The sequence below is a fragment of the Pelodiscus sinensis genome, chromosome 19 (genome assembly GCF_049634645.1).
Source record: "Pelodiscus sinensis isolate JC-2024 chromosome 19, ASM4963464v1, whole genome shotgun sequence".
Taxonomy (NCBI): domain Eukaryota; kingdom Metazoa; phylum Chordata; order Testudines; family Trionychidae; genus Pelodiscus; species Pelodiscus sinensis.
This window is the reverse complement of record NC_134729.1, coordinates 7,615,038-7,643,019: the sequence shown is the minus strand read 5'-3', so window position 1 is coordinate 7,643,019 and position 27,982 is coordinate 7,615,038. Positions and strand designations below refer to the sequence as shown.

Here is a 27,982-nt window from a genome sequence, read left to right as displayed (position 1 = left end):
AAAGGCCAGGCCTGGAGCTATAAAGAGAATTAGCTCTGACATGTCACAGGCTTTATTCAGTGCTGACAATGCGTGTTTGCTGCATTTCCCACAGAAAGCTGAGGCCAGTCTGCTGCGTTCCTGGAAGTTTATTTTTTCCTGGAATTGATTTATGAACGGGCCCAAGAGAAAGCTAGAGAGGGCTTTGAAAGCTAGATTTGGAGATCTTGCCGGTCAGAGGGTGAAGCACAGAGGAGGGACTGGGCAAACATGCCTGAAAGGTTGGTCTGGCTCATCTCTTGGGGGACTCAGAGGCAGCGGCGGATATAGGGCAGGGCGAGCAGGACGGCTGCCCTGGGCCCCGCGCTTCAATAGGCCCCGCGCCAGCCACGCTCACCCTGCCGTATATCTGCCGCTGCTGCCCTTACCTGCTGCTCCGCCGCTGCCCTTCGCTGCGAGCCCATGAGTGGCTCCGTTAGCCAATGGCACGCACGGCAGCTCATTACCATGGAGGCGAAGGGCGACACCTGGCCATGGTGCCCGTATCCCGCTGCTCCACCCACCTGCCCCGCCCAGAGAGAGGCTGGGGGTGGCACAGTCTCTCCCCCGAGGGGAGACCAGACCCCTTTCCCGCTGCTCCCGGGGGCAGAGCGAGCCACCAGCCAGGGACACCCCGTCTCCTCTCGCCAGTCCCCACCTTCCCCCACTCATGGGCACAATGTGATGCAGCTCCACAGACAGCACCCCCTCCCCCCCCACACATGCCCCTGGTAGCTGGGGGAGTTGCCAGCTGCCCCCGCCCAGCCAGGAGCTGTTCAAGAGGCTGAAATGGTCATTTTGGCCTGTCTGATGAGTCAGACACCTCTGCCCGCTGGTCCTCCCTATGGCCCATCTGTGCGCCATCCTCCACATAGCCACATCCTGCCTGTCTCCCAACCCCAGTAACCACACGCTGCCTCTCCCCAGGTCCCAACACCCACACTCTGCCTGCCCCCCAAATCCTAGCACCCACACCCTGCCTGCCCCCCAACCCGAGTAACCACACGCTGCCTGCCCCCCCAAATCCCAGCACCCACACACTGCCTGTCCCCCCCCAAATCTCAACACCTAATGCTGCCTGGACCCCCAAGTCCCAACAGCCACATGCTGCCTCCCCCCAACACTCAACGCTGCCTGCCCCCTCAAGCCCCAACACCCACACACCCTCTGCCCCCCCCAAGTCTCAACACCCACACTCCACCTGGCCCCCGCAAGTCCCAACGCCGCCTGGCAAATACCAGCCATGGGCAGCCAAAGAGACTCTACTGTGAGCCAGGACCATTTTGTAGGTCTTTCGATTATATCGATTGAAAACGACCTGTGTAAAAAATTGGACTTTACTGACATAATTGAAGAATGTGCTGCCAGAAGAGCTAGACAGCTATAGTAGACTTAAATACAAATTAAAATGTTTAATTATTAATGCAGAATTGTGTTTGAGAATGAATTACAATATAATTAAAATAAAAATTATCCAACTAAATTAAGTTTCTATCAAATTTACCCAATTCACATTTAATATGAAAAATAGCCTTCAATTTGCACATTTGATGCCTCTTTTCTATTTTGTCTCCAAAGGGGGGCCCCGCAAAATTGTGCTGCCTTGGGCCCCACAAAACTCTTATCCGCCCCTGCTCAGAGGAGCCCTCACTTTCTGCCAAATCGCCTTGTCACTCTCCCCGTAGTGTGAGCCAAACCCAGAGCTTGCTGAGGTCTCAGGGTGGGGGCAAAGGCAGGCCCCCAAAACCTGTGTAAAGTCAGGGTTCAGCTTGTGTGCTAGGGCAAGAGAGTTTGGGAGGGCCCTGTGAACTGGCAGGTGGAACAGTCCTGCTGACAGCAACTAGGCTGGGATCTCAGAAAGGGCGTGAGGCTCTTCCCTCCCACCCCAGCATCAGTCAAAAGGAGTTCCTTTACTGACACCCCGGTATGAGACTGGTGCAAGTGAAATGGGATTCCAGCTCAAGGGGATGTCTACATTGCAGTTCAAAGCCACAGCTGGTCCATGCTAGCTGGCTCAGGCTAAGGCCAAGAGGCTGTTTAATTGTGGTGTAGTTGTTCAGGCTTGGGCTGGAGCTTGGGTTCCAGGACCCTGTGAGGAGGAAGGATCCCAGAGCCTGGGTATAGTCCGAATGCCACTCCTGAAAAGTATTTAGCTCTGGGAACCTCTCTGGTCAGCGACTGGATCCTGTGGCAAGCTGCTGGCGTCCCCTGCCTGCAGAGCTCCCAGCTTCCATGGAGAGGAGTGCTGAGGTGACACGTGCTTCAGTGTTGGCCATGCTGCGTGTTGGAGTTTTAGTGTGGACAAGGAGGGTTCCTAGAACTGCCTCAGATGAGAAGAGGCCCCACGTGGCAGCGTGGAGTCCTGAGTGAGGCTCCCTCACATGCCAATGTATGTTCCCTCTTGAGTCCAAACAGGGACACTTATTCCTAGACTTCAGGAGGGGCCATCTAGTCTCACCTGCAGAGCACAGGCCACACGACTGCCCTGAATTCATTCTTGCTTGAGCTAAAACGCATATTGTGGAAAAATATCCAAACTACATTAAAAAGGTGCCAGTGATGGAGAAGATCCCTTGGTAAGTTGGTCCAAAGGTTAATTACTCGCACTGTTAAAAACAAGTGTGGCTGTACGTGTGCTGTAATTGGGGCTGGTCCTGCTTGGAGCAGGGGTTGGAGCAGATGGCCTCCTGAGGTCTCTTCCAACCCTCATCTTTTATGATTCTGTTTCCAGTCTGACTTCATCTTGCTTCAACTTCCAGCCACTGGGTCTTTCCCAAGGGGGCTCATGCTTGAAGGGCTTGATGTCCTCAGGCATGTGCTGTGTGGAGCAGCCAAACTCCTACCCACCCCCTCCAACCAGTCCCTTATGCAGGCCTCATTTTCCAGTTCTTCCTGATAACCTACCAGGGGATCAGTCCTCAGGCCCCAGGAAGTGCCACCTGCTGTTCTTATGCAGCGCCTGGTTGGGTGCATGTTAGCTACAGCTCCCAGAGAGCTCCTGGAGGTGTGGATCCAGGACCCAATGAATCTTCAGGGGTCTCAGAGAATGGGCACATCAGTGTGCACCCAAGGTTGCACATGACAGCACTAGTGGGGGTGGGTTCTGAGGTGTTAGTAGGGAATTGATGGCAGCTGGAGCCCAGAGGCTTTGCCTAGGCTAGGTGGAGGAGGGGTTGGAGATGGAGAACTCTCAGGGGACCTTTCATCTGGCCATTTGTGCTGGTGCCAATATTTTGGACCAAAAACTTGGAAACAGCCTGATTTTCAGCTTTAGAAAATGGTGCTGGCAATTCGGCAGCACCTCCACAAGGGGGCCTCCATGATCCTGACTGGAGAGCTCCAGGATGAGTCAGCTGGTACAAAGTGATCTGAACCAAAAGAATCCCAAATGCCTGTCAGATTCTTTGTGTGGCTCCAGACTGGGGCAGTGTGGTCATAGGCTCACTGGGTGCATGCACTGGACAAGCCACTGTGCACAGACAGAGCACAAGTACTTTTCTTGATGGGGCCTCTTCTCTGAACACTCACCTACTGGCTGGGGGCACCATGGCGAATTCCTGCTCTCAGCCTGTACTCTGGCTGATTGGCTGTGGGAACTAGGCTCATTGCTAGGCTCAGGCATAATCTTACACTCTGTCCTTTACCAGTGAAAAAGCCTTACACAGTAATATTCTACTTAACCTCTATCCATCAGCAATCACCGAAACCAGAAAGCTCAGGCTACAAACAATGCTCGCCACTCCCAACAAGATAGATGAACAGTCAGGAGCAGGGCTATCTTGAGGACTTCACAGTTTTTGCCTGGTGCATTGACACAGGGTTGAGATCTGGCAGCTCTAAACTTGGGGCTTTTCCTGGTGTCAATTCCCAAAGAACTCCTGTTTGAACCCCAGTTTATATAGTGACACTTGAGTCCTGCTTAGTTATACCTTAACCAATTATTTTACTCACCAATCCTAAGCATATTGTAACATAATTCTCTAGCCAGTTATACCCCACCACCATAATTCATTTTGGAGAACTGACTTACAGGTTGCAAAATTAATTCTCCATCAGACAAAAGCAATTAAAGAACCAGAGACCATACAGTCAACAATAGGGAACAGGGGACTATAATCACTGAACAGTAAAGAAATGAGGATTTCAGAATCCCAACTATTGATAAGGAGTTTCTTGCCAGACAAAATTCTCTCAAACTAAGTTTTCTTTAGCCATCTTAAGCTCTGTTTCTTTATCTTCTGATATTGGGCACTATTAGTACAGGGCATTCTGGCATTCTGGCATGGTAACATTCTGGCATTACACTAGACGGAATATGAGTATGTCACTTCCTGCTTTGCAGCTAATGGCTGCTGCTCTTTCAGTTTGGCTAAAGACAAAGGCTTTAGGCTTAGGCCTTACAATATGGCTACTGATCTTACTACACGGCCTTATCCTTACACAGCAGACAGTCTCTGCAGAGCTGTTCTCAGTGGGAACCTGAGGAGTGGTTCTTCTCCAAGCACCAAGGGCTGCAGGAGGGCAAGGACATGTTTAATCTGTCATGGCATGCTGCAGACTAGACAGTGTTAGCAACACCACAGCAGGAAGTTGGTCTGGGAGCAGCATCTATCTGAAAAACAGCCAGCTGAGCTCCAAGAGGGACTGTCCACAGCTTGCTGGCCCTACAGGTACAGTCAGGATGTAAAATCCCATTTAAAAAGTTAGCCTGGCTGGGCTGGGGTGCCCCTCCGCCTGCAGCATGGCACAGTGGGCCCAGCTGGGCAGGAGCAGCTGGTTAACCATTTACCTGGTAATCATTACTCGGTAAATGGTTAACTGGTTCTCTCCTTGCACCCTGAAGGTACAGCTACACGGTGAGTGGCAAAACAGCAGGGAGTTCCACAGTCTGGCTTGACCTACACGTAGCTGTGTAGGTTTGGGGCTCAGGCCCTCTCCCTAGGCTTGGGAGTCCAGGGACCACCAGGGCTCAGTTGCAGGGAGAGAGACATTCTGCTCTGGGAGGGAAGCTCCCAGGGAAACGCTGGTCCCAAGGAGGAGGGCTGGCCACCCCTGAATCCCAGGAAAGAGACTTCCTTTTGGGTTTACTAATCTTCTGTATATTTGAGAAAGTGTTTGTCTTTGTATTCAAGAACTCCTCCTAAACGCTAGGACCACCAAATCTGTATTCAGCTTCCTCCTATGATAACCGAAAGCAAGGTCAGGGTTTGGTTGTGCCGGACAATGGGATGTGCCTGGAATGTGATTACTTCTCATCAAACCACACAGAAAAGTGGCAGAATCCCTAGGCAGGTGACAGGGGCTGGCTGGGGGTCCCAGCCCTGAGCCTTCCACCTGCCAGGTGCCTGTTAGGGAGGATGGGCAGGGCGGAAGCTCCCTCTACCCATTTGTACAGGGACACTGCTGGCTATTCCCCTTCATCAGGGACAGTGAGGGGAAGTGCACAGTTTGATGCACTCCTCACTCTGGCTGGGGTGTGCAACGTGGGGCTCCCATTCACCTTGGCACCTGTCAGGACAAAGGGGGCCACAGGTGTGAAACCCTGCCCCATAGCGCTGTGCTGCTGGCAGATGGGAGGGCTGTGGCCCAGACTGGGCCAGTCCCAAGGACCAATGGCAGCAATAGAAGCAGAGTGGGGAAAAGGCACAGGCTGGGGCATCTCTAAAGCTTTCCCTTGGCCTATGTTATTAATGGCACATGCAAGACTCAGACTGGGAGGGGCTCCTTTGCTGGATTCCGGGGACAGCCCCAGGGAAATGCTGGCAGGTTGGGAATTACCCCCAGACCAGCTTTCCTGCAGCACTCCACATCTCCCTGCTCAGGAACGCCTCCTTCAGCATCAGGAACCCCCTGCACTGACTTTCCCCAGCAGCCCTTCAGCTTTCATGCACTCGTGTCCTCGCCTTGCTCCGGGGCAGCAGACGGACCGTTAGAGGGACGAAAATACTTTTGCATGGCACAATGAGCCTGTGATACTCCCTGCCACTGAATGCCATTGCAGATAGGACTCTCAAGAACAGGTGTTTATCTCCCCCTTCCACTGGAGAAGGAAGAAAGGCCCCAGGGCTGTATAAACCTGGTGCCTCCTGGCATGATCCAGTCATTGGAGGGGGGCTAGAAAGCTAGGACAGGTTATTCCAGAATTGCCCACTAGAGGGTTTCCTGCAGCTTCTTCTGAAGCAGCCGCTCCTGGCTGGAGTCCAAGCCAGGAGCTGGACTAGATGACACTGCTCTGGTTTGCTATGGCAATGCCAGGGTATTGTGTCCACCTGGCTATCTGGGGAACTCATTGTGCAGGCCACTGCAGGACACAAGCGTCTTCCACTCCCTCCCCCTCTCAGGGGAGGAAGAGGCCAGCAGCTTTGGGGCCAGACTGGAGCCACACGAAGAGCAGCGTTTTGGGCTTGATTCTCAAGTTGGAGGCAGGAAGTTCAAACTTTTCTCTGGAGAACCTTGATCCGTGGGGTCTCCCTGCCTTACCTTCCAATAGTGACTCAGGCAGGGGCTGCAGCTGTTTCTGGACTCCCAAGCTACTCATCTCAATCCTCTATGTTTTCCAGGAGCTCAGGTCCCCAGGAGTGGCCCCTGCTCCCCCATTGCAAAGCCTTCTGCATTGCCCTCTGGGGGCCTATGCACCATCACCAGGTGCGGTAGGCTCTGAGGCCAGGGCAGCCTGTGCTAGAGAAGGCAGCCCCAGCAGGGGTGAGGAGGTGGCAGGGGGAGCACACGGTGCAGACGTGTGTTGGCTGGTGGGTAGGGGAAGGGAGTGGCGTTTATACAGCATCTCTGCTGGTTGGCTGGCCCAGCTACCCTCCTGCTCCCTTTGGATTGTCTCCTCTCCTGAAGATGAGCTGCCCCTGTGGATCAAAGTCCCTTCCCAGAGGCCTCTGGGGTTGGTGCTGATGAGTTTGCCCTGGGATGTCAGTGGAGCTATTGCTGCATGATCTTTCAAAGCTCAGGAAGCAAGTCACCTCTTCCAAGGGCTGTTCGTCTGCTGCAGCTTGCGGGAAGGATGGTTAGAGCCAGCCAGGACTGGACCCACCTGCCCTGGCCCAGAGGTGCCCAGAGGACTTGGCTGTGCCCCAGTGAGATGGGGATGCTGCTCCCATGCAGTCAGGAAGTGTGCTGGTTTATGGCTGTGAACGCCACAATCAGCCAGATGTGACAGTCCAAGTGGGCTGGCATGACTCACTGGCTGGAGCAGGATCCCATGGGGCCCCTCATCTCTGGAGACTATTTCTGTAGCCACGCTCTATGCTGCTAATAGGAGCAAACTGATCCACCACTAGCCCCACAGGAGGAGCCTGCCCAGCACATGGAGGCTGGATGGTGAGAACAGGGAACCCGCAGCCTCTGTTACTGAGCTGCTGCTGTGTGCTTCTGCTGCATGCCCCAGAGAGCGGAGACAGCTCCTAGCTGAGTATCCAGCCTCCCAGGGTGGCTGCCCTTTGAGGGATGTGACCGATCAGCTGTTTCCCAGCTGAGATGCTAAGAATTGGGGGTGAGCTACTAGAAGTGGCCTGCTCTGGAGCAGGGGGGCTACTTGGTGAGTTTGTATTTGAAGAATAAAATTCTTGTGGCTGGTGCCTGAGGAGCCTCCCTGGGGTCAGGAGCCAGTCCAGCAGCCTTGTCCTCAGGGCATAGAGGGTCTCTGGACCACATTGTTGGCCATGCCTTCCCCCCTTTGGGTGCCCTGCCTAGGTACAAGGGGAGGAGGCGGGTCAGCAGGAGGCTCCAATACCCCCCATTCAGGTTGGGGATGTTCATCGGTTGCCATAACCCTGCGCCCATGACTCATGCTAGCGTGTCACAATTGGTGCTCCCGGGGTGTGAGCCAGCTCAGTGCTGGCTGGTGCTATGCAACTGGAGCTTACTGTGGAGGGGATGGAGCCACGAGCCGAGGATGGTTTGGGTGTGACCTGGGCAGTCATGCAAAGGGGCCAGGGGCATCCAGACACAGCCGGGAACAGAGGGAGGAACCGTTAGTCCTGCTAGTGTTGCACACATCCAGGAAGGACACGTTACACATTCCCTCCAGCATACTCCTGGTCCACCCCCTCAGCATGCTGCCAGTAATGGCTATGGAGATGCTGGCAGAATAGGCACCTGCCCAGCAGCGTGCCCTCCCCTCATCCACACGCAGCACAGGAGCCACCCAGCACATGGGGAAGAGATCCCCAGACCTGAGAGCCCATTGCTCAGGACGAGAGATGGGAGTCTGAGGCTTTCAGCCATGCAGCCCCAGCCTGGTTACCTTCCCTTTGGTGCTGATCCCAGAGCTTCTTCAGAGCCAGGCATGGCCCACTGTGTGCTCACACGGCCAGGGCTACCCTGCACTAGCCTGGCTGGTTTCACTATTTGCCGCAGTAGTCGTTTGCATTTTCCAATCACCCCTCTAGTGCCATCCACTGTGGGCCCTATTTCCATCTCTCCCAGACCACACCTTAAGCCTAGACTGACCCTGCCCACACACTCCTCAAAAGCCTTACCCAAGGAAAAGATGAGCTGGGACATGCCTGGATAAACCTGGGCTCCAGTGAAGCCAGGGGGTGAGTTCCTAACCTCTCCCCCACCCTGATGTGCGCATGTCCTGCCCCCAGCTCACTCCCATTGGCATTGAATTAGTGCCAAAGTGCAGATTTACACTTACACCAACCAACAATCCAGCCTGCAATGGTTCCCCAGTACGGTGTGCAAGATGCAGGGGTCATAGCCACTGGAAACAGCCCTGTGCAAGTTGCTTATGCCTTTTGGTAATACACTCTTCTCACCAGATCCTCAGCCCCGAAGGCTGCCGCTTGTATTGCTTTGGCAGCACAAGCCCTGGTTTTGCTGAGCTCTGCTCCTAGCCCCTACCACAGCAGAACTCAGGGAGGAGGGGTAGGCCGGAGTACTTGTCTTGTCTGGCAAACCCCTGCTGCCAGAATGGCCCTTGAACCACGTTTTGGCCACAATGCATCTGGCCACAGTTTGGAAGGGCCCTGAAACTCCAGGTTTTTGCTCTAGGACAAAATCACCGCAAAGAGCTTAGCTCCTTTGCCCGTCCAGTGGGCTGAGAATGACTCTGCCGTGGCAGAGCATGGACCCCTGGCTGTGCTACATAAAGTATTGGGTGCAAAGGCCAGGCGGGAGGGGGATGAAATGGCATGGGCTGACGGTGGGTGAAGGAGCAGAGAAGGAGCCGACTTCAGAATGGGTTGGAAAATGGAAACCTATTTCCACAAAGAAAAACATGGGAAATTTGGAAGTTGTTTCTAAAGGTTCAAATGAGACACGTTTTCTGTTCATTCAACATTTTCTAGTCGCTGTGAATTGTGGGTGGTTCAGAAAGCATTTGGGTGCTAGTTGCTGTGAGACTGGGGGGGACTCACAGAAGCATGTCATTTTTCACATGAGAAAAAACAGCAAGCAAATGGTCTGGTAGCAGACTACCTCGGTTACCCCCCGAAGCTCATGTCAGCAAGCTCGACAATCCCACATGGAAAAGTTTCCTTTTTTAGAACATGGCCATTTTTCAATGAAAGCCCATTTTGTCTTGGAGCCATTGCCAGAGCGTCACCCTTTGGAAAGCCAGAGGCATTGGAACAATGCCACAGAATAGGAAAGATTTTCATTTTCTGGGTGGATGGGGGGGGGGGGGCGGGAGGGGCGCAGCACTGCAGGAGAGGGTGCTCCCAAGTGGCAGATCCCAGAAGAGGTAGAGAAATTCCAATGAGCACTCCACATGAACCGCAGATTAATCTGGGGCCAGGCCCGGCTGTTTCAAGAGATTAATTATTAGTCAGGTGCAGATAAAGTGAGCAGGTTAAATATGGTGATAAAGATGCAGATAACGCAGAGCCATTATGCAAGTGTTTTATGGCAGGGCAGGAGCTCTGCTGAATGGGGTGCCTAGAAGATACCAGCTGTTCATGCACCAAGCTTGCTCAGAACGGAGTGTATGAAACCCGAACAGGAGACCACCTGACACAAGGGGAGGTGCAGTGTCTGTGCTCTGACACCATCCCAGCTTGCCCCACGCTGCCCAGCACCTCGGCCAGGCTTGCAGATGGTGCTGTCACAGGAATGGTGCCTATTGTGCCACCTCACACCTGGTACTGGAGGCCAAGGGCTGGCTTTTCAAACCAGGCCAGCTCCATGGACGCGCCTAACAAGTGCTCAGACGGATGCAGCCCCCAGCAGCTCCGGCTGTGCTGTTATGGGCAGGTTTCCGAAAGAGCCCAGCACCCAACGTGCTCAGTCTCAGCACCGAGCTTTGGCAAATCTGGCCCTGACTGTGGGCTGAGGAGAATTCGGAATAGCCCAGTGGCCAGGAGGACACGGCTGTGCTGCTTTGTGTGTGTCACAGGCTCCCTCCTCACCAGCACGGCTGCACTAGCCTAGGCCGTGACCTTGGAAATGTTTACAAGCTAAGGAGGGCTCAGGCCTGCTCTGTTCCGGGAGTAACGCCCAGGAATGCATGAGGTGGGGGCAGAGAGGGGGGGGGGTTGGTCAATTGGGTTCAGGGGATTCAGGGGTTTTGTATCCTGCTCAGAACAGATCCGGAGGATGTCAAGATAAAAGCATCAGCAGACAGTTGCCAGTCTTGCTCTCATGGTTGCTAGCCTGGAGTAAGAGAGCTGTCCAAAGGTTAGGACTCATGTTCGCTATAAGCAGTACACCTGTGCAGCCACTCAGAAGAGATTCAAATGCTGCCCAGCTGATTAGCAGCGTGGCCACGGTTACGTTTGTATAGCTCCTGGTGATGCACATTTGTACATGCCTCTGTGCACATAAAATTTATTCTGCACATGGATGGAAAAAATCTGCACATGGATGGAAAAGGTTAGAGGGATCAATGAATGGGATACCTCCAATCCCCAGTGCAGCAAAGCCCAGGTGTCAAGGCTTCACTAGGATGTTGCATTTGACCTCAGCCTTCAAGAGGGAGTCCCCAAGGGCAAGTGCTTTTCTGAGTTACCTCACATAGATTAACTCCTTTCTACCTTTTCCTCCTCCAGTAGCTGTTTGCAACAGCTGTCAAATGCATGGGTGTGTAGCTGTGCATTTCAGTGAGCTCAGGCACTTGTCAGCAGAAGTCAGGTGCCTGGGTCAGGCCGAAGAGCTCTGTATGTGTGAACTTGGCACATCCACATGCATTATACCGCCAAGAGTATTTACTTTCAGGGCTGGGCAGCTTCCCAGAGGGGTCATCCCCAGCAATATGTGTGCTGCATCCTCTTTCAGAGCAGGCTAGTGATAGGCCGTGTGGCTGCCTGCGCCACAAACATGAGTCTCTAGTGACAGCTCCTATTGAACAGCGAGGCACCAGCCTTCCTGGACAGAGGTCCCTGGCTCCCTTGGGGGCGCTCACTCCATGGGGGCTTCTTTGCAGACAGGGCTGCCTGGGCCCTCACTCAGACATGGCAAGTGCACTGGGGGAGGAGGGCCCCTCACCATGTCTTTCATGTTACAACAAATATGGATGGATGCTACTGGATGCTTCAGAAACCTCCCCCAGCACGCCTGTGCCTGTGGGGCTGAAGCAGAGCCGGGAGAAGATCAGCGTTAAAGGTTTGCTGTCGGAGGGGGGAGAGCTACAGAAGGGGCTGGCTGGGTCGGTGCAGCTAGCTTAGTGCGATGTTTGGGGTTGTCGCTCACCCAGACACAACAGATAATAGGGACTGACTAAACAGTAACCAGTTAACGAATGTGTTCGTTTATTTCTGTGCTAATGGCGGAGTCAGGGATTACGAACCCTGCCCAGCTACTGCAGGGTTATGGGGATGCTGGGAGGGGAAAGGATTCTGCAGAAGCTAAAGTAGAGAGGAAGCGAGAGGAGAACTCTGCAGGGAACCGTGTTTGCTTAATGCCTACAGGAGAGGTCCCCTGCTGGGGGCACTCACTGCACCACTGGCACTTCAGTGATTTGTGCTCCATTGGATCCATGCTTCAGAAAGGCTGCCCTTGCCAGCACTGGGAGATGGACAGGAGGTTTGTGTCTCTTACTCAGGGGCTCCTGGGGTCCAACATGGCTCCTGGTGCAGGCCCCATGGACCATTTCAGGGCACAGGGGCTGCAAGAATATCCTGGCCACTCCCCAGTCCGTGCCCTGCTCCAGAACATACCGGCTGTGTCTACACTGAACCCCTTTTCCGGAAAAGAGATGCAGATTAGACACTTTGGAATAGCAAAATCCGCGGGGGATTTAAATATCCCCCGCGGTATTTGCATTAACATGGCTGTCGCTTTTTTCCGGCTTGGGGATAAGCTGGAGAAAAGCGCCAGTCTAGACGTGATTCTCCGGAAAATAAGCCCTTTTCTGGAGGATCTTTTATTCCTACTTGAAAGTAGGAATTCCTTGAAAGTAGGAATAAGAGATCCTCTGGAAAAGGGCTTATTTTCCGGAGAATCACGTCTAGACTGGTGCTTTTCTCCGGCTTATCTCCAAGCCGGAAAAAAGCGGCAGCCATGTTAATGCAAATATCGCGGGGGATATTTAAATCCCCCGCAGATTTTGCTATTCCAAAGTGTCTAATCTGCATCCCTTTTCTGGAAAAGGGGTGCAGTGTAGACACAGCCACCCTGTACACAGGGCAGCTGTGCATGCAGGCGGAGCTGGCAGAGCCAGTTCTGTGTTGGGCGTAGAGGCCCACCACCTGGAAGGCTGGAGGTATTCCCTGAGGCCTGGCCTGTGCACCAGTTCACCAACCTACCTGGCGCACAGGAGCTGTGAGGCAATGCGGGCCCTTCCCAGCCTGCGCCTCTTGTGTAATTTACACCTTTTACAGTGTCGTAATTGGGCACTGAGACTCAGAGAGACACAGTCACTTGCCCAGCCCAGCACCTTGTCCACCAGAACATCCTCATCACCCCCGCTTGCAACACTGGTGCCATCTTGGACTCCCCTCCCCCATTCCTGTCTCAGCCCAAGGCCTTCCCCAATTCCCGCCCTTATCCCCCATTGCTAAGATGTGAGTCCATATTCAGAGAATTTCCCACCTCTGCTATCCCTGCCTCCTCCAGGTCTGGGCTAACTCAGAGGTTGGGCTGATTGGCTGCTCTTGGCCTGGGATGGGGACAGAGAGGGCAGGAAGGCTGTGGGGAGGAGGGTCAGTTTCAGTAGTAAGAGGGCTCAGGGAAAGAGGAACATTTGGTGTGGTTTGTTGTTTAATGCTCCAAATATACCATGGTGGGAAAACAATCTATGGGGGCCATGGGGTCTGCCACAGTGCTGGGAGATCAGCTAGATCTCAGGGGGCCAGGAGGGAGGTGATGGTCCAAGAGCCAAGATACAACTGCAATACCAATTCCTATGCTGCCTTTTCCTGCAGGGGCTTTAGGTTAATCCATGTCTCCAGAGTCCTTCATGGGGCCTCAGCCAGGGTGACTGATACAACAGCATTGAGAGTGGTGTGATTTGCTCCGCTTTCGCCTCAGAGCCTCTGGCAGGTCCCTAGCCCCGCTACTTCCCCCTGAGGCCCCCCTGCAGTCTCCCCAGCTTCGAGAAGATGGACGGTGGGGCCTGAGCCCCTGGAATCCAGCGACATTGCCGAATCAGGGCCCTGGGTCCTGAGTGAGGGAGGGGCCATTCCTGGCTCTTTGGAGAGGATCAGCCTGTCCCAGCCTTCCCTTCCCACCACTCATGATAAAGTGTCACCCTTGACTGTGAGCCCAATTGCCAGCGGCCCCCAGCGGGTACCTGTGTTAGTGTGCAGACTCCAGCCCCACCCAAGTGTCAGCTACCCCTTGGCTCTGTTGTGGCCCTCTCCAAGTAGCAGTCACATTCTGGCCGGATGTTGCTGCCCGGGAGTGGTGGGTGAGTGAGGGATGCAGCCTCTGAAGTGCTCTGAGATCCAGGAATCATTCAGGCCTGAAGGGTGCTCTCAAGCTGCATGTGTCTGCTGCTGATAAAGATGAACAGTGAAGACAATTCCACAGCAGCCTTGGGCTTTTGACTCAGATGTTCCAGACACACCGACTGTGCACATGGCAGACTCCAGGCCTGGCACTGTCTCCCGGCCAGGCTATGCGGAGGTACAATTGATGGCATTGATGGTGATGGTTGTTACAACCAGGCTGGGGACTGCATAGCACCAAGCACTGCACAGACAAGCCCCAAAGAGCTCCCACTCCCAACAGATAAGACGGGCAGGGCTGTCACTGGGAGCAGGAAGAGCAGAGTCCCCTGTTTCACAAAGCCATGCAGGTCTGAACCAGACCAAGAACCAGAGAGCTGCATGAATGCAGGTTTCTAGCTACTGCAAAAATGGAGGTCAGATCAGTGCCAGGATGGACTCCTGTGTGGCCAGGAGGCAGGGCTGTGGGCAGCTATACTCCTAGCCTGGCTCCTAGAAGGCACACTGGGCTGTTACCAGGAGCAAGGGACCGAGCTCAGCAATCTCTCTTAGAACTGGCTCTGGGATTAGGGACACAAATAGAGCCTTTGCTCCCGCAGTGGAGAATCTGGGTCTTAGTGTCACTCGCTACTTTCCCATAGGACTGCTAACTCCGCACTCCCATTTGTGGGGAATTGTCTTTGGTACAGCCCTGCTTGTGTGAGTGCAGCCAGACAGGACAGGGATGAGATGGGCCTGGGAACCGTGCTGGTGAGGCCAGGCATTTAATTCTGAGCCCGGGACGATCATAAGAGCTTTAGCCAGTTAATTGTCTGGGATGTTGCCTTCGCCCAGCCCTGGGAGCGCTCCGTTGCCAGCCCACATTCCAGTTTTGTTTCAGGAGATGCTGGACATTTAAAAAAAATTCCAGGAAAAAATGAATGGAAAAATGGAAACATTTCCGGATTGTGCCAAGTGGTTTTGGGAAATTTTCCCTTCTTGTCGATTCACCAAAGCTCATGAACATCAGGACCCAGATGAAAGGTTCATTTCCGCTGAAAAGGCTTTTTATTAGTTATTAATTGTTATTTTTCTGGACCAAATAATGCAGAGGGAACAACTGAGAGAGGCTCTGGTCACTAGCTCTGGGCTCATTTTGTCTGCAGGACACGTGCAGTGTCTGCTGCCTTCAAGCTCTCTCCTGCCTAAAGTTTTGGAGAAAGGCTCCCAGCTCTGGGTAGGGGACACGTCGGGCTCTGCCCTGGGCCCTGGCCGCCCCCGAGGGCCGCGGCGGCCGCCCCATCCCCCTGGGCTAGCTCCACTCCAGACCCTGAGCAAGGAAGGGGAATCCCGTAGCTGGGGCCTCTTCAGCTGCGCCTGCCCCGGTGCTGGGCGCGCTGCGCATGGAGAGTTCGCACGGGCTCGGGGCGTGGCGCTCGCAGCCCGCGCTGGAGCCGTTTGCAGCTGAGAAGTCTCGGGTCCTGCGCCAAGCGCTGGAGCGTCTCCTGCGCTCGCTCCCAATCCCCCGCGGAGGGGAGGCGCAGCAGCCGGCACTGAGCGTGTCTCCAGCCGGCTGCGCCGGAGCTCGGGGAGCGAGATCCCGGGAGCCATGGTTTTGCCCAGGGCTGCTCCGGGGCCATAAGCACCCCTCGCCGAGAAGCGCGAGTGGTGGGGACTCGCCGCGCCCCAGCCCAGCTACTCCGGCTACAGCCCCAGGGCAGCCGGCGGGGCGCCTGCCGGAGCCGGAGCCGTGACTTGCTCAGCCGCGGGACATGCAGGTGAGACACAGGGGAGGGAGTTCGCGGCTGGCTGCCCTTCGTGCAGGGGGGCGGGAGCGGAGAAAGCGGAAAGCTTGCGGGAGGGGGGTGGCCAGAGCCTGCCCCGGCCCGGCTGAACGCCAAGGGTCCCTCTGCACACAGGTGGCCTGGGGCGCGCAGGGCAGGTGGCATGTCGGACTTGGCCCCCAAGACTCGCCAGCGCAGCTCCACCGGCTCGGAGACCCCACTGCTGAAGGGCACCGGCTCTACCTGCTCGTGAAGAAGATGCACTTGTTCCGGAGCTACAGCTATCAGATCCGGCTGGAGGGGGAGGCGGGCAGCCTGCCCAGCATACAGGGCATCCGATGGGTAAGTACCAATGTTGCTTGTGCTGCCTGGCTGGTGCGAGCGGGGAGGTGGGTGCTTGTGGGGGGACAGCACTGGGAGCGAAGGTGAGTGGGGTTGGAGCAGGAATCCCTTGAGGCATCGCTGTAGCAATAACTCACCTGAAACTGACTAGCAGCACAAACTGACCTGGGCATTGGGAAGAGCTTGGTGGCAGTGGAAAGCAGGTCTCAAGGGTTCCACGGACAGTCCAGGGTTTCCAGCCTGGAGATGTTTGAGGGTGATACTCCCTGGGGTTCCTAGCCTAGTGGGTAAGGTGCAGTGTTAAAAGGGAAAGGTTGCTGGAGTGGCACCTCTGCACCCGCCCTTCCCTCCCCTCCCCCTCCTCTCCTGCCAGAACTGACCGGAAGGTTGCACTTGTGTAGAGACTGTCTGCACCCAAGGGACTGACCCTGTGCTGTCCTGCAGTTTGAGGAGCTATTTACATGGCCAGTGCACAAGTGGGGGTGGAAGGCATTCTAATTTTCTGGTATTTCACATCCATATGGCACTTGCTTTGGCTGACTGCACCAGGGCCAGACAATGGGGAATTGCCAGAGGGGAGAAAAGAGTTAGTCTCTGCAGCCCGGTCAGGGCTTGGCCCCTCTCCTGAGACAGCCAGTGAGGAGCCATTTATGAACTGTTCTTAGTGACAACCAGTGGAGACCCAGCCAACTCAGTGCACAGAAGGGGCCTCTGGATCTGGAGTCAATAATAATTTGTGGCAGTTTCCACCACACTTCTGCTGCGAGGCTGGTGGGAAGCGAGCGGGAAGGAACGTGTGCTGAGGGCAAAGGGAATAAAACCTCAGGGAAGGAGTTTGCAGAGGGATGTTGGGGTTTGAAATGTGAACCTTGCCAGCCCGTGGGATCTCTTAGCCAGGTTCCGGACTTTCCCCTCTAAGTGGCCCCTTCTCAGCAGAGTCCTCCTGCTGGAGCTGGTCCTCAGCTTTGTCAGACTCAGGGGACTCTTGTGCTTGTTTTGCTGTGGGGGTCTGTCCAGCACCATGAGTAGGTCTGCAAGGCGCCAAACTGTCTGTGCAGAGGGCTTTGGGGGCGGAACCTTAATTCCTGGTGATGGAAAATCCCTGATGTGTCTCTGGTCCCAGGAATGGGCTGCAGGGTGGACAGTCAGAGAAAACAGCCTTTGCTTGTACACCAAGCACAGGGGAATTTAACACAGAGCTTCTGGTGTCACTTTCCAGCACAGCACTCCCCTGGCAGCACTGACATTTCCAGATGTCTGATCTCCACGAGCCAGTCTCCAGACAGCCTAAGACCTGGGCTGGGGCTCGCTCCCTGTTACTGTAGTGCAAGGTGATTTGGGCAGGACAAGGAACACCTCTGCAGACGTGGCCCCAGTTGTTAGCGAAAGCAGTTCCCAGGTGATTGCCCTGGCTTGTTGTCCAAGCTCAGCTCGCACTGAGGCATGAAATCAGACCTGTGCTATTGTGCTTCACTGCACAGTGGCTGCACTGCGTGTTTAAGCAATCTACTTGGCCGAGGCTTAGATTAGATTTAAGTCCAGAGCATGCGAACAGGAAACACCTCCACAGCAATCTCTGCACCAGCAAAAGCCTGCCCTGTCTCTGCCCCACTAAACATCCCATGGGCAGGATTTCCTTTGAATTCCTGCTTCTTCCCCCGTAAACGAAAACTGCTCTAATGTTTGCTGTGCCTCTCATTGTCCTCTTTGTGTCCTGGAAGCAGAGAATAGCTCCAATGCAGGCTTCCCCTCTCAGCCCTCCTCAGTTCTGGCCAATCTCGCTTTGCCAGTGGCTGGGTATAGGGCTATGTTCTGGCAGGGAGAAGCCCTGTGCAGGTGGCATTCTCGGTGCACATGAGAACTGGGCCCCACAGCACTAGCAGAGAGTCTGTGGGGGTGGGGGTAGCCACCTGGCACAGCAAAGGCTATCCTGAGCACAGCCCATGGGGAGCGAGGGGCAGCTTTGTAGGGCTTGTAGGGGTGCTCCCGACACATGGCCGGTTAACTGGCCCATCTCTCAAATGTATCCATGTCTGCCTCCCCCAGTGATGTCAGAGTAAGAGCTAGGGACATTTTTCAAACAGAAAGTTTTTAAAGGAAAAATGGCTATTTTTCAAATATATTTTTTGTGAAAAATGTGTCAATTTTTGTGATTTTTTTTGTAAAATATTTTGTTTCTTGTTTTTCATTTGGCTTTCCTTTTTTACCTTCCCGCTTAGAGTCACTGTGAAATAGTCTTCTAAAAGTATTTGTTGAACGTGCAATGGCAGCCAAAACCAGCTAACGGAATGTTAGGAACCATTAGGAAAGGGGTAGATCATAAGACAGTGAATAACAATCACTCCATATAAATTCGTGGTCCACCCGTACCTTGAATATTGTATGTAGTTCTGGTCTCCCCATCTCATAAAATATATATATTAACATTGGAAAAGGTACAGAGAAGCACAACAGAAATGATTAGGGGGATAGAACATCTTCCATCTGATGAGAAAGTAAAAGACTGGGACTGTTGGAAAAGAGACGACGGTGAGGGAAGGGAGTGGAAGGGCATAGTAAAGGTGCAGAAAGTGAATAAAGACGTATTCTGTACCCCTTCTCCTAACACGAGAACCAGAGGTCACTGTGATGTAGTGGGGATACCTGGCTGGTTTCTATGCTGCTGGCTCTGGGGTAACCCCCCCCCCCCCCCCCCCCCCGCTGCCGTGGGTACCACGACCCAGCAAAACAGGATGAGTCACTATGCAAAGGGACCTCTCAACCGGTATGGCCAGACACCCCCCATGGAGAGGAACAAAGGAAGGTGGAATGCTGCCCTGGCTGGGGGGCAGGGCTGGAAGAGAGTTAGTTAGTTGCTGTCTGGGAGCATGGAGGAGACAGCCTAGGGAAAGGGGCTGGAGTTTAGGGGCCCAGTCTCCCCCCATCTCAAGGGGGCCTGAGGCATCCTAGCCCAGCTCTGTGACCAGATTACATCTGTGCTGTGCGGTATCCTGGAGAGGCAATAAACTTCCTCTGTTCCACCGGCTGGTGCAGTCTGTTGGTGCCATTTCAGGGTACAGGAGACGGGGGACCCCCAACGCGCCGTCACAGTCACCCAATGATATTAATAGGCAGCAGGTTTAAAACAAACAAAAAAAAGGCCTTCTTCACACAACATACAATTAATCCCCTTGCCAGGGGATGTTGTGAAAGAAGTAGAAGTGGGCTCACAAAAAAATGAGATCAGGTTGTGAAAGATAGGTCCAAGAAAGGTGAAAGAGGTTGAGAGCTAGGTAGTCAGAGACACAATCTCATGTTCTGGGTATCCCTAAACCTCTAACTGCCAGAAACTGGGACTGGCCTGCAGGGGAGAGATCACTTGTTAAAATGCTCGGTTCTGTTCATTTCCTCTGAAGCAACTGGAACTGACCACGGTGGGAACAGGAGAATGGGTTAGAGATAGACCATGGCTCCAACTCTTATTTCTTGATGTCATTTGCTGTCCAGCCCTGAAAATGCCTGGATGTAGGGAGACTGGCAAGAGGTGGGAAAAGCTGGTGTTTGCTAAGTTTCTGAAGGAACTGGTGTGGTGGTGTGGCAGGGCTGCCCGTGACAGCAGGGACTGGACTTGAGGGCCCCATCCAGTGTTCCAAAAAGAAAAAAGGGCAAACCAACAAAGTGAAAATGATGAATGAAAGAGGCTGAGAGCATTTTATAACATTCTTTCTAAAAACTGCGCACACAAAGAAATGGAAAATAAAATGGAAGTGACTGGGGGATTTCCAGTGCGGGTGGGAAATCACTGTCAGGTTCCAGCCTACACTGATCTCCACACCTGGGTCTGGGCTCTGCTGCACCGGCCTTGCAGGGACGTTACCCAAAGGGCTAGTGTCAGAATCTTGTTTCCTTAAACCTCCAGCAAGTTGCCCAGCCCAGAGCACAGGGGTGGGTCTGCCCTTAATTTAGGACAAAGCCCTTCAGCTAACACCTACAGCACCCTCGGGGTGCATATCGCTGGCAGTGGGGAGGAGGCAGGAGAAGGGAACTGTGCTGTCTAAGGAGCTGGCTAGGCCTGACATGGGAGCCACTTCCCCTGTGTTCCCTGTTGCTCTGGGAGACCTATCCCTTTGGAGCACCCCTTGCGGCTCTGTAAACACTGCAATCTTGGCCAGTCTGCAGCTTTGAGCATTTACACTTCAGCACCTGCCCATGTGTGTTGCTGTGCCAGGCCCAGGAGGGAGCGGAAGTCACTTCAGAGCGTCCCTCATTCTCTGAGGTCTGAGAGTTCCCTTGCCCCACATGTGTCTTGCCAGGCTGGGAGCTCCTGAACTCCGGATCATACAGCTCCAGGAGGGGCCAGAGCCCTGGTTGCAGGCCCTGGGCAGGGCCCCATGGCTCAGGACTGCAGAGGAAGGCACCCCACAGGGGTGGGCCTGATGCTAGTTTTTTGCCATCCTGTTTGGAGCTGCGGAAGGGCGAGGGCCTTCACAAGAGCCTTAAGGACTGAAATAGCTTTGTTGTTGTCCCTGGGATCCCAAACAAAGGCCAGCGCGAGAGCAGAGCCATGGTCCCAGGGCTTGGCCAGCTGCCCAGAGCTGCCGGATTTCTGGAGACAGACAGGATCTTGAGGCCCTTGCAGCCTGTCAGCAGGAAGATGGAAAAGGGAGACTCCCGAGGAAGCTGCTTGGAGACAGCAGCTGAGGGGCTGGGACAAACTGGGCAGGGGCCAGGTGGGGATACTCAACAAGTTAGGTAGGGAGCAGCAGTCCTTACAGAGAAATCTGGGGTGAGGGTGGCTGGCTGGGCTGGTGGTTGTGGGGCAGGGTGGGTGGTGGAGTGGCGGGGCTGCGTGGGCAGTGGTGGGGTGAGGCTGGCTGGCTGGACAGGGCTGGTGAGGCAGGGCGGGAGGTGATGGGTGCTGGCTGGGCGGGCGGAGGAGAGCTGTTGTGGGGCTGGGTGGGTGGTGGTGGGGCAGTGCCGGCTGGGCTGGTGGGGGCGAGGCAGGCAGTGGCGTGCTGGGGCCAGCTGGGTGCATGGCATTGGAGCACTCAGGCACTGAGCAGGCAGCAGCAGTCAGTGTGCCACAAACCTACTCTGGACACACAGGTCCCTTTGAGCATCCAGGGAAACCATTCAGTGGGAATGTTACTCGCGTGAACAAGAGACCCTTCTAGAGCTGCCGAATGATAAGGAAACCCTGGATCCCATTATATGTCTGTGACTCCAAGCACCCAGTTCCTTTCCTTGTTCCTTGCTGGGTTCCAGGTGCTGTCGGGCTCTGCTCTGGTGAACGCATTGGTGGCTTTCGAAAAGTGTATCACTAGGGCTGAGTTATGGGACAACCCAGGCTGGAAAGTGTGTTAGTTCTTCTCTTGAAAATGTTTTCAGCTGGTTTAGAAATGAGGGGTGATTAGATCAGAGTGTGGGATCCAGGTCTATTGGGGGTTCCATGGCCATGTGCCTTTGGGGAAGACACATGGTTGCTCTGTGCCTCAGTTTCCCCACCTTGAACATGAGGACAATGCTTTTCAGCCTCAGCGGAGGGGCTATTTCTGTAGCACTAGTGGCCCTCTGATGAGCAGCACTAGGGCCAGATGGGGTGTTGCTGTGTGTTTGTGGAGAGCTGACCCCAGGAGCTTAGCTGCTGCTCCATCTAGCTGTCAGCCCAGGCCTCCCATGAATTTGTAAACATTGGGCTCCTAATTACAGGTGCATTTCCTGCTCCATAAACCAGTCACGAGCCTCAGGAATGTTTGTACAGGGAGTGACAGTCTTGGCACCCAGAGGGCGACTCGGAGGCTTGGGAGAGCTCTGGATTTGGGAGAGCTGCTGAGCCTGGAGGTGTTCGGGGCCATGGTTCCACATGCCCAGGCCAGGCGGGGAGTGAGGGGCCGAGCTGAGGGGCCCCCCACAGACCTGGGAAAACATTTCTTAAAAGCTCAGCTTTTCACACTCCTCGAAGAGCCCCCCCCCAGCAGAAGCAGCAAAGGCTGTTTGGCTCCTTTTTGCCGATTCCCCACTGCCTGCACCAGGAGTGGGCTCCGTTTTGCTGTGGTGATTTGTGGCCTCAGTCATGGTAGGGGTTAACCAGCCATCTGGGCCAGGCAGGGGAGGGCAGGAGGAAGGAAAGGTTCTTTGGGCAATTATACTCTCCTCCTGACACGTTAATTGGAGGCTCCTGTAACCCAACCCCATCTGCATGCTGCTTCCTCAGTCCCTCCCCCCACCCCCGGCCATTGGGCACCCCCATGGCCTAACACAGGAAGCCTTTGGAGGCTCAGGACCCGTTTGTCAACATTGATGGCCTGTCGTGACCCAGGAAATAGTCTGGGGTGGAGGCCCTGGCATTGTTTTGGTCGGATCCTGCCCCTGGGGTGGGGGGTGGGTCCTGCCCAGCACTCACCCCACAGTGGCGGTTCCTGTGCTGTGGTGCTGGCTGGGCTTGGCTCTCTGCACCGGGCGTTGCAGCCTCCAGGGCTGCACAGGTCCCCCCTCCCCCAACGGGACTAAAGGTGTGAGGGTGGCATTGTGACCTGGCTCAGGCAGTGGCGGTGGCAGTGCCGCTCGCTCACATTTGGTTACCCCGGCTCCTGTCCTCCCCACGGCGGGGCCAAACCTGAGCAGTGTTGCAGCCCCGAGGTCTCAAGGCCTAGAGCGGGGGGAGAAGACAGCCAGCCCCATGGGACAGGGGGGTCATGCAGCCCCTTGGAACAATCTGGTGATGCAGTTTTGGGTCCCAGAGGTGGGTGAGGGCTGGTGTGTGAGGCTCTCCATGGAGGCTGGGTCTGGGGTAGGTCAGACAGTGGAGCTGCCCCCAGAGAGATGGGGTGGAGTGTCCGTAGCTGGAAGAGTGACGGGATCGGAGAGGGGATGGGGCCACTTAGCCCCTCCAGCGCTGTCCTGGGAAAGGCCCAGAGGGACAGGAGCCGCACACCAGCCCTGCAGTTCATTGCAGGCCCCGGAGACAGGAAAGGGCCACAAAGCTGTTTTCGCCTTCCCTAAATGAAGTTTGAACTTGCAACACCACTTTGTCATAAGCACTGGATTCTGCCTGTCCCCGGGGGCCCACCCGCAGAGTCCGCCCCCCAGGGGCCCACCCATCCGCAGAGCCCTCCTGCTGGGGGCCCGCCCACAGAGCCCTCCCCCCTTCCCTCCCAGGCTGGGCTGCCTCTTGCTCTCTGGGTTAATGTTAGAAGCTTACTCCTGTCTTGTCTAGTACAACATGCCGAAAACAGGTCTGACTGGTCCCTTGAGCTGCCCTCCAGGCCACGTGGCACTAGCTGGCACTAGAATGATGAAAGAGAGTATTTCTACCCGTCCTGCTGCTGTTCAGGGATAAGCTAGTGCCAGGAATGGGGACATGGGCTGGGAAGAGGGGGCTGAAGCTGCAGCGAGGGCTAGGTCTGGAGTCATGGCCGAGGCCAAGGCTGGGAGTGGGGGTAAGAGAATAGCCACTGCCAGGCCATGGCGGGGGCTGGCAGCTGGGCCTCCAGCCAGGTGTAGAATCACGCTGAGGCTGGGAAGAGAGTCAGGCAGGAGCCAGAGCAGAGCTGGGGGCAGGGTGGGGCTGGGTGGTGCTCACAGTTCGCGGATCTCTGTGCTGGAGGGCACAGGCACTGGCTCTCACTTTCCCCAGTGGGTGCTCCCATCTATACCCTGCCCTGAGGGTCTGCCTCTACTGTGCCCCTCCCCACAGCCCTCGCTCCACCTCTTTGCACCCCCCATTCAGCCCCGAGGCTGCCTGCTCACTGATCTCCCCAAACATCTCCCGTCAGCTGCGGAACTGCTGATCTGCAGCCTCGCACAGCAGCAGAGGGTGCCTGAGCACAGAGTTGGCACCTGTGGCCACAAGTGTGAAGACAGCCTCACCCAAGGGGCCTGGAGAGAGTCTGAGTTCCCCTCAGCTGTCCTCCGCCATTTGTTCCTGCAAGAATCTGGGACTCCGGCATGTAGGGCAATCACAGATAACGATTTGAGTCATCAGGATGTTCCTGGCCACGCCTGCTCTGCTCGCAAAGGACTGGCAAACGAGACTGCATGGTCTGAGTCAGCAGAGCCGATGCTGTCACGCCACATGTGGATCCACAGGTGGCAAGGGGTAAAGCTGCACCTGATGCGGGTTGCAGTGATTTGCAGCCAGTGGGGATGGCTGGAGAATGAGCTGGGTGTGTGTGTGTGTGTGTGTGTGTGTGTGTGTGTGTGTGTGTGTGTGTGTGTGTGTGTGTGTGTGTGTGTGTGTGTGTGTGTGTGTGTGTGTGTGTGTGTGTGTGTGTGTGTGTGCGTGCAAAGCCTGCTCCTGCACTGGAGTCCTACCCCTAGGTGGACCATTCTGCACATTAGGCAAATGCAGCGACAAAGGGACACCACATCAGATTGGGGGAAGGCAATTTTATCCGTGATTCCAGAGGCTGCACAGGCACCTGAGTACTCCAGATGTTTTGCAGATAATGAATTAGACATCAGCTGGCAGGAGCCCTGTATCTAATTCCTATGTAAATAAATATTAGATCGACTCAGCTCTAATACTAATACGGTCTGACATCTTGTGTCGAGTCACAGAGAGGACACTGATTAGGTGTAAGACTGTAATGTACTCTCACTTTGTTACTAGCTCTTGAGTACAATACTTAAATCAATTGTAGAAAAATCTAGCTGACTTTCTGTCACTTTTCTGCAGTTCACCGGACTTGGAATAGCTCATTTAACTTCGGAAACATCCAGATAAGACAAGGCCCATGAGTTTATACTGAACCTACTTGGGCCCTGAGGGTGTGACCCCATGACAAATAATAGTCTAGAAATTGACTTTAAACTGGAGTGAAACTGACACTTCAAAGCCACTTTCATAGTATTGACAACCTGAAATGTTGAAAATCAGGAGTCAGGCTCACCAAAAATCATGAGATTGGCTTTAAATCATGAGATCATGTAAAAACACAGTATTGGTACATCCTTCCCTGTCCCCTAGGATCATTTCCTGGAGTCTAAGACAGTTGGCCTTCTTGGTGTTGCTCCCATCTATCACAGTCCTCTCTTATTTTGCAGCAAGCAGGAGAGCCAGGTTGGGCTGCGCACAGGGCGCTAGTCCTGAAAGACCTGGGTTTTATCCGCCCTCCCCCGGATTGCCTGTGGGATTTCAGGTCAGGGCTTTATATGTCTACGCCGTATTCCACTTTCAAGAGAGGAATGTAAATGCAGTTGAGTGAAATTGCAAATGAAGCGCAGATTTGAATTTCCTGCACTTTATTTGCATAATCGTGTCAAGCCACTTTTTCGAAATACCTGTATTTAAAAAAACCTGCTGTCTAGACGTGGTTATTTTGAAAGAAAACCCTTCTTTCAAAATTACCCTTACTCCTTATAAGGGCTACGTCTAGACTACATCCCTCTGTCGGCAGAGGGATGTAAATGAAGCACTTTGAAAGTGCAAATGAAGCTGGGATTTAAATAGCCCATGCTTAATTTGCATAATCACGTAATCGTGCTCTTTCGAAAAAGTGCTATTTCGAAATTGAAACCTCAGGATCTTATGAAAAAACACCCCGTTTTTGAAAGAACCATGTCTAGACTGCAGTTTCAGTTTCGAAATAGCGCTTTTTTGAAAGAGCGCCATTACATGATTATGCAAATGAACCGTGGGATATTTAAATCACGGCTTCATTTGCATTTTCAAAGTGCTTCATTTACACCCCTCTGTCGACAGAGGGATGTAGTGTAGACATAGCCTAAATGAGGTTTAAGGGTAATTTAGAAAGGAGGGATTTCTTTCAAAATAAGCACATCTAGACAGCGTTTCTTTTTTCAAAATAGGGTATTTCAAAAAAGCGTCAGGATGTGATTATGCAAATGAAGCACGGGAAATTCAAATCCGCACTTCATTTGCAATTTCACTCAGCTGCATTTGCAGTCCTCTCTGGAAAGAGGAGTGCAGTGTAGACATACCCTTAGGGACCAAAACCTTCTGGCTGCTTTTGAAAATCCCACTAGGTGCCCACATGCCTTTGCAAATCTGCCCTTAGTCTGTGTGTGCCCCCTGTGCATTGCGATAATGGCCCTGCTCAGCCTCCCTGGGGCTGGGAGGAGACTGGCATAGTGAGGCGCTCAGGTACCATGGTGACGGGGCCACAGAAGTACCACAGCGGAAGTGGGACTTCTCTGCACCACTGCCAGCCCTTCCCTGGGGTTTGGCCCCTTCTTTTCTCCCACCCCCTCACGTCTCCCTCTTTTCCAAATGTGACCTTGGCTCAGAAGGCTTGGCTCTGTTAGAGGTCCCTGTTCTCTCTTCAACAGCCCCACCCCGCCCCATGCAAAGGGATTCCTCTTTTCCATGCTCCTCTAAGGACTTCCAGATCCTGGACTCGATGAGGGGGTTGGACTTGATGACCTCCTGAGGTCTCTTCCAGCCCTAGGATTCTATGATCCTTATTGTAATTGCCAGCCCTTTTGTATCTTTATTACCTTTTATAACCAAAACATTGACTCCCTGGTCAGGTTTAGGGTAGAAGAGGGAGTCCAGGGTTGGGAGCAGAAGTGATGAGTTGGGGATTTGGGGAGTAGGGTGCAGGGACAGAACTGGGTGTTGGGGTTTAGGGGTTGTGGCTAACCTCAGCCCATGGCATCTCAGTTTGCTGTTGCTGTATCATGCAGGTGGGGCAGCAATGCCGTATGGGCCACTTGCCAATGGCTGCAGAGATGCCGAGCAGTGCAAACAAGGAGATTTTGCCTGCCTCTGTGGCCACGAAGGGATCGACTTTAGTGCCGCCAGAGCTGTCTCTGTAGTGCCCTTAGAGGAGCCTGTGAAACAAGAATAAAACAGGTCATGAGACATCCAGATCTGAGGTCACCTTGGTTGGAGCTTCCCGGCCCCTAGTCAGACACTTTGCCCAACACAAGAGGTTGCAGGAGGGACTGCAGCTGGACGGGTCTCAGAGTTGGGTATCAGTTCCCTGAGCACGGCAAACAATTGTCTTTCCCGGGGGGTTTGGCAGGCATGCATCTCCAAGAGCGGCAGAGCTGTCCCCGTTCCGAGTTGTTCTGGGCTGTTTTCATCAGCTGGGCGGCGAAGGGCTGGATTCATTTCACAGGTTGTGGCTCTAATATTTTAGGGCTTCTTGAGCTTCTATGTGTGATGTGGCCAATCTCAGCCGGAGGGAGGATACTAGCTGGTGGCAGGTGGAATTTCCTCTCCCAGCCAGCGCCAACCGTATTCGCTTGCTCTTGTCAGTGCGGCACCAGGGCAGCTCTGCCCAGGGGCTGGTGGGTGGGTCTGAGGTCTGGGCTGTGCACCCTGGGGTGAGAGGCTGGTTGCTTGTGCAGTATTGCTCTGCTGGCCCTGATTGTGCAGCGTTGATTGTGGGGCAGGAGAGGGCTTGTTCTGCTGTAGTGCTGAAACCTTTTCGCATTGGTTGGGCTGCTGAGATCTGAGCCTCTGCTCTTCCACCTTTCTGCCGATGGACATGTAAGGGGGGAATGAGCCTGGTGTAAACACTACCTCAGTGGAATCGGCCCACTCCTTTTACCCAGCGGCCTCCCTGACCCTGAGGGCTCTCCTTCCACTCTCCTGTGTCTAGGGTTGCCCGATGGTTGAAACAAAAATACCCCCCCCAAAGAAAAAACACTGGGAAAAAATTCTGTTGAAGGGGGGGGGGGAAAGAGGGGAGAGACCAAAGTTGTTGGTTTATTTAAAAAAAAAAAAAAAAAAAGGACTCCAAGGACTTAAGCCAAAAAAACAGCGTTAAAACAGCATGTCCCCTTTACGAGTGAGTGCAGGGAGCGGTTGAGCACTAAGATCTAGGGGAAAGCATTGCTTCCCCTAGGTCTTTTGGTCAGCAGCCATTTTGTGCTGGCAGCCTTGGGGAAGCAGGTAAGCATGGGGGCTGGGGGTTTGGGGGGGTCAGGAGAGGGGTTGTGGGGGGGGAGGCCAGGCACTGAGTGTTTGTAGGGTTGCCAGGTGCCCGGCATTTTCGCCTCCTGGCTGGGGAAAAATTCAGAAAATACCCAACATCTCAAGTGTCCGGTATTCTCTGATTTTTGTTTTTTACT

At 54.1% G+C, this 27,982-nt stretch overlaps 1 protein-coding gene across 1 annotated transcript in view; it reads left to right on the top strand.

Annotated features, from left to right (window-relative positions):
- The first annotated feature begins 15,198 nt into the window (after window positions 1–15,198).
- The window catches only part of RAPGEF3 (Rap guanine nucleotide exchange factor 3), a 55,655-nt gene continuing 42,871 nt past the window's right edge, over window positions 15,199–27,982 (top strand). The window contains exons 1-2 of the mRNA XM_075902088.1: window positions 15,199–15,613; window positions 15,755–15,961. Of these exons, the coding sequence (XP_075758203.1) occupies window positions 15,608–15,613; window positions 15,755–15,961 (213 nt within the window). The 5' untranslated portion in view covers window positions 15,199–15,607. The remainder of the gene's footprint in view (window positions 15,614–15,754; window positions 15,962–27,982) is intronic.